The sequence below is a fragment of the Amphiprion ocellaris genome, chromosome 19, assembly GCF_022539595.1.
Source record: "Amphiprion ocellaris isolate individual 3 ecotype Okinawa chromosome 19, ASM2253959v1, whole genome shotgun sequence".
NCBI classification, from domain to species: Eukaryota; Metazoa; Chordata; class Actinopteri; family Pomacentridae; genus Amphiprion; species Amphiprion ocellaris.
Window position 1 is genome coordinate 98,207 of NC_072784.1, and position 5,758 is coordinate 103,964.

At 39.3% G+C, this 5,758-nt stretch overlaps 1 protein-coding gene across 1 annotated transcript; it reads right to left on the minus strand.

Annotated features, from left to right (window-relative positions):
• Positions 1–1,539: 1,539 nt before the first annotated feature.
• Positions 1,540–4,920, minus strand: LOC129347276 (complement C3-like). Its single transcript, XM_055005293.1, has 3 exons — positions 4,630–4,920; positions 2,468–2,536; positions 1,540–1,817 (listed from the first exon to the last, which is right to left on the minus strand). The coding sequence occupies exons 1-3, from the start codon at positions 4,691–4,693 to the stop codon at positions 1,540–1,542; spliced, it is 411 nt and encodes a 136-aa protein (XP_054861268.1). The 5' UTR covers positions 4,694–4,920.
• Positions 4,921–5,758: the final 838 nt, after the last annotated feature.

Consider the following 5,758-nt stretch of genomic DNA (forward strand, 5'->3'; position numbering starts at 1 on the left):
CATCCATCCATCCATCAGCTAACCCTTTGTTCAGCTATGTATCCAACAATCCATCCATCCTTTTTTTCCACATACACCACAAAATTAATACATTTATTTATGCCCATCCAGTTTACCTATTTTATTAATTTCATTTTCTAGTAGATATCCTGTTTGACTTGTAACAAATCCACTTATTCCTGTGTTCTCTCTCTGTTTCACCTCTCCTGATGTATTGGATAGCCTCAGCCTTGCGTTGCACTCCTACACTCTCCCAGCTGTTGCTTCGGTCCAGGTACAGGGTGGAAATGAGTGGCAGAGTGATGGAGGCCAAGTTCTGCTCCACACAGCCACCAGGCATTCGGATCAGAGACGCCAGAGAGTCCTCGCTGATTGAGTTATCAGTGCTGTCTGCCAACACACACTGCCTGGAAAGAAAGGAAGAGGAGGAATTAGGAATCAGTCATATCACTGAAGTTAATTTTTAATCCTCATCGGCTGTTGGTCACCGACGGAGAGGTAACCTACCTCTGACATTGATGAATGTCTCTGGCACAGAGTTTGGCACAACTGACTCCAGTTCAGGCTTGCCACTATGAACTGTCTGCGTTCCTGCAGAGGATGGAAACATGATGACAACATAATGACACAGGCAACAAAAAAGGGACAAAAAATTGGACAAACAACCAAAATAAGACAAAAAATGACAAAAGAGAGAAACAAAGCGACAAAAATTAGACTAACAACACAAGCGAGATAAAAAACACAAAGCCACAGAAAGGATACACAAAAACAATGTATAAAGCAAAACACAAACTGACAAAAATAAGACAAAAAACACAAATGAGACAAAAAGGAAACACAAAACGACAAAAACAAGAAACAGAACGACAAAAACGTGAGACAAACAACAAAAGATGACAACAAAAGTGTACGTCCCCAATCTATTTGAATACGTCCATATGTGGGGGTGGGTCTACGAGGTCTACGAGAAGAAAATTCAAGTTAGGTACAGATTTTTTCTCACCAAAACTCTATATGTGTAAGTCTGCCCCTGAGGTCCAACAGACGTCTTGGGTGTGCTTCGTCCTTCTTGATACATTCGCAATGCTAATTTCGGGAATTATTTTTATGTGTTAACTTGCACGAATTCTTCCTTCTTTTCTTTCTTGACACATTGTTGCATTTTGTGGCACTATTTATGAATCAGTGAAAAAGTCTGAAGCCACTGGTAGGAATGTGAATCACTCCAACATGCTACCAGGGCTCCAAAACTTGCTCTAAATGAAAAGTCTTGGTATTTGGCATTAATGTATCGAACACTTTGGTTTGTGATAAAAGCCAATCGTTAGTCTCAACTGTACTAATGTGTTGAGCAGGGTTAGTTAGCAAAGGTTTGCCTGCTAAAACCTGGTGAACATGATAAATATAGCACTAAATTTAAAAGCATTGTGTTAAAAAGTTTCAAGATATCCAGCTAACTGTGTATAACAGCTAACTAAACCTTTGCAGCTAACTGGATACACAGTTGATAAAGCTGAGGTGCAGTAATTACCAAAGTTATATCGGGAGAGTTATTTTCTCTCGTCTGGAAGTATGACTGACAGTCCAGGGTTGAGAGGAGGTGGTGGGAGCTGCAGTTGTGGTTGGTGGGGTGGTGGGAATCTCTGTGTCAAACACCTGGTCCCTGTAAGTGGCGCAGCAGTGTCGGAAAGCTCGGATGCATTCCCAGCCCTCAGTGATGTAGAGGGAACGTCGCGTGCAGGAATACGGCATCGGGATCTCCCTGAGGCCGTCTTTACAGCAGCGATGCTGCAGCTTCTCCTTGTAGTGGCTCTCTGAAGGCACAAGGACAAGAGATGAGCAACCAGTCATCAGAAAGAAACCCAACCCTCAGAACTCTTTTTTTCTTTTTCTAAATCAACAGTTGATAAAAGTCCAATGTCATTATACATTGCACTTGTAACTGCTAGTGCAGAACCTCAATAGAATCATTGTCAAATCTGCCAGTTTCGTTCAGCTGTTTAGCTTCTTTTGTATTTAAGAGCACATTTAATAAAGGACTGAAATGCCAGACAAAGTTGGTGAAGAGTGGGTGAAGAAAATTACAAATTTAGCAGAAAAAAAGACAAATGTTTGTTTCTAGACATGGAAAAGACTCTTCCAGACCAAATGCAAATAAATATTAAGCACTAGTGTGTAAAACAGCAACTGCTTTCTAACACAACGGTCTCATAACATTTCCATGTCAGCTTGCTGTGGGTTCTTCTCCCCTGAAGCTTGTCAATTAATCCAATGAATTATTATTATTATTATTATATTATGAGATCACTATACACAACAAGTCAGCCTAAAGGTAGAAAGCACTGAAAGATGTGCAGAAATTATATACCGACTAATCTCAGTTAGTGCAAATCACCCGTCAGGTGGGAGAAGTGCTCATCCCGCTTGTTCTTGGCTAAACAAATCATGATGAGGGGACACTCACCCAGCTGAGCTTTACGCTTCAACAGTTCAGCAGAGCGTCTCCTTCTGGTACTGCCTGGACACTGCACGGCTGCGGAGATGAGAGGAAAAACAGGAAAAACAAAACAAAAACCCTTACACAAGGTTTCATTGTTTCATTGCACTGGTTGTGCTTTTGTCTAACAGATGAGCAACAGCAAATGGTGACTTAAAAAAAAGAGTTGGACAACCAGTGTTACCTTGGAATGATATTTAGGATTCAATGGACAAGATGCACAATTATAAACAGATTCATCACAGCTTTTTAGAACAGTTTTATCATTCTGTGGTACCCATACTGTTTCAGTTTTTATCCAAGAGCTGTCCAATCCATTTCCCCCCTACACATACAACAGATACACTATGTGGAATAAAGAACTGAGTCTTGCACTGGACTGCACTTTATCACCCATCCTACTGCTCATGTGCACTAAGACTGTTTACATATTTATATATTTTAGATATTTTTAAAAAAAATTTATTTGTACATAGTGTGCCTTTTTCTATTTTTTTTATATATAGCTTGGAGTCACCAATTGTAATTTCGCTGTGGGGAAACACAATGACAATAAAGATTCTTGATTCTCAATGTGTTCCTAACCCCTAAGCCCAACGCGCACAAGGAAGATATGTTGTAGTGGCTCAAAAATTGCTATAAAAGCAAGCAACAGTCCAAGAAAACACATATTTAGGTTAAGATGAGTTCCTTTTTGACACGAGATATGGGTTTTGCTCTTTCAATCATTGGTCGCTTTTAATGTAAATCTCTTGTGAATATAGGTTGTAACCCTACACTATAAATGAAGTATCAGCTTCGTACCAGACTTTTCAGAAGTGAATATCACCTATATTTAACACACATAAAACAATATTCAGTATTAGGCACAAACCGACATATTAAGAGATTAGTTGGTTTGTATATTATTCTCCACCCAAAGCGACTCCAGGATCGCCTCACTTTCAGCAAACACACAGTGCAAACACGGCCTTGAGCTGCTACAAGGGGAAAACTGGATTCAAAGTGTTGACAGCTACTTAATAATAATAATAATAATAATAATAAATTTCATTTATAAAGCGCTTTTCCAAAAACTCAAAGACGCTGACGCATTACTTCCTAATGAAAGCTAGTTTATGATGTTTTTCAAGGTTCACTACAGTTTTTTTTGTGTGTTTCTTTACTGGTGTTGCTATGTATAGGAGCACCAGTCAAGAAAACAATTAAATCATTATTTTTTTCCATTTTGATTTTATTTAACCTTTACTTAACCAGGAGAGATCCTGTTGATATTAAGAACCTCTTTTTCAAGGGAGTCCTGGCCAAGATAGGCAGCAGCAAATACAAAACACAGTTATGAAATTACACAGTTAAAACATGATCAAAATACGGAGGAAAAAAAAAACAATAAGAAGAAGAAGAATTAAAATCATTAAAATCACCAGTATTACAGTACATGATGATGGTTTACTTGAGCTTGACTCAGGTAAATATTGTAAAACTGAAATAGACAAAAGACAACAACAACAACAACAGAGAAAAGAAAATAAATCACTATACAAGCACTGATACATTCATGAACACAGCACGTATTAGACATGTACCGAACCCGACAGAAACCGTTCACCGACATATAACTCCAACTCTAACCCTCTAACCGCGAGTGAGGGCTCTCCAGGTAGGTATTTTCAGAGTGGCACAAGGTATGAAGGTGTGCCCGTTAAAGAACACGGCAGCCAGACTTTCCAGGTTAATGATGTTTATTGTTGTTGCAGATAACTCTGTGCTGCACTGGTAGACAACTGTGGCTACTTGTGGATAACTGTGGCTAGCTGTGGTTCTGAAACATCACAAACAGGAATACTGAATCAGTCAGACATTCAGCATAAATGTAACCACAATAATAATTATACTATGAAACAGTAACACAAATGCACATAAACACAATAACGAAGGGCAAAATATTATGCATGGCTCAGCATTTCAATCACATGACGGTAGCAATGTAGCCAAACCCGCTCGGACAGACAACATGGTGGGCTAATTGCTAAGCTAACGTCCGTCCTGTAAAGTGTCGCTAAACGATCAACAAGTAACACTAAACAGTGCATAATCATGCTCTACTGGTGGAACACATGACCACTCACCTTCATCATTTACACACAGCAGGTTAAGGAAGAAAAAAATGCAACATGCATCCAGTTCAGACATGTGCACAGGAGAGAACTAGCTAACAACTGTGCTGCAACATGGAGAAAAGCTACGTCACACACGAGGTGCGTTCAAGGACATTACGTAAAAAAACACAAACATCCGATTAGCTCAACAAGGGAGGAAATACAACTATAACGCAACCCATACAACATCATGATCAAAATATGAGGGCTTTCTAACAACACTGTATGACATATTTCAACTACTTGACAAATTATAACAAACTTCTAACATGACATTTCTGTTTGTGCTTATGTACACGTTTTACTCACAGACAAATAGTCTCCAAGGTAGCTTAGCTTAGCACAAAGACTGGAAACAGGTTAGAACTGTTAGCCTAGTTTAGCAAAGACTGGAAACAGATGGGAACTGTTAGCTTAGCTTTGCACAAAGGCTGGAAACAGGTTAGAACTGTTAGCCTAGTTTAGCAAAGACTGGAAATAGGTGGGAACTGTTAGCTTACCTTCGCACAAAGGCTGGCAACAGGTGGGAACTGTTAGCCTAGGTTAGCAGAAAGACACAACAGGTTAGAACTGTTAGCCTAGGTTAGCAGAAAGACAAAACAGGTTAGAACTGTTAGCCTAGCTTAGCATAAAGACTGGAAACAGAGGAAAACAGCTATCCTAGCTTAGCATAAAGACTGGAAAGAGGTTAGAACTGTTAGCCTAGCTTAGCATAAAGACTGGAAACAGAGGACCACGTTACCCATGAGCCTCTGCTCCTGGCTGGCTCAGAGACACGTTACCCATGAGCCTCTGCTGCTGGCTGCCTCAGAACTACGTTACCCATGAGCCTCTGCTATGATAATAATATGAGACAAAAAATGAACAAACTGAATAATAAAATAGCCATTAAAACATGCAAGATGACCCCTAAAGTAACAATGTGAGACCAAAAATGAACAAACTGAATCAAAAATAGCCATAAAAACATGCAAAATTACCCCTAAAGTCACTAAAGTAATATGAGACAAAAAATGAACAAACTGAATCAAAAATATCCATAAAAACATGCAAATTGAGCCCTAAAGTCACTAAAGTAACAATACGAGGCACAAAATGA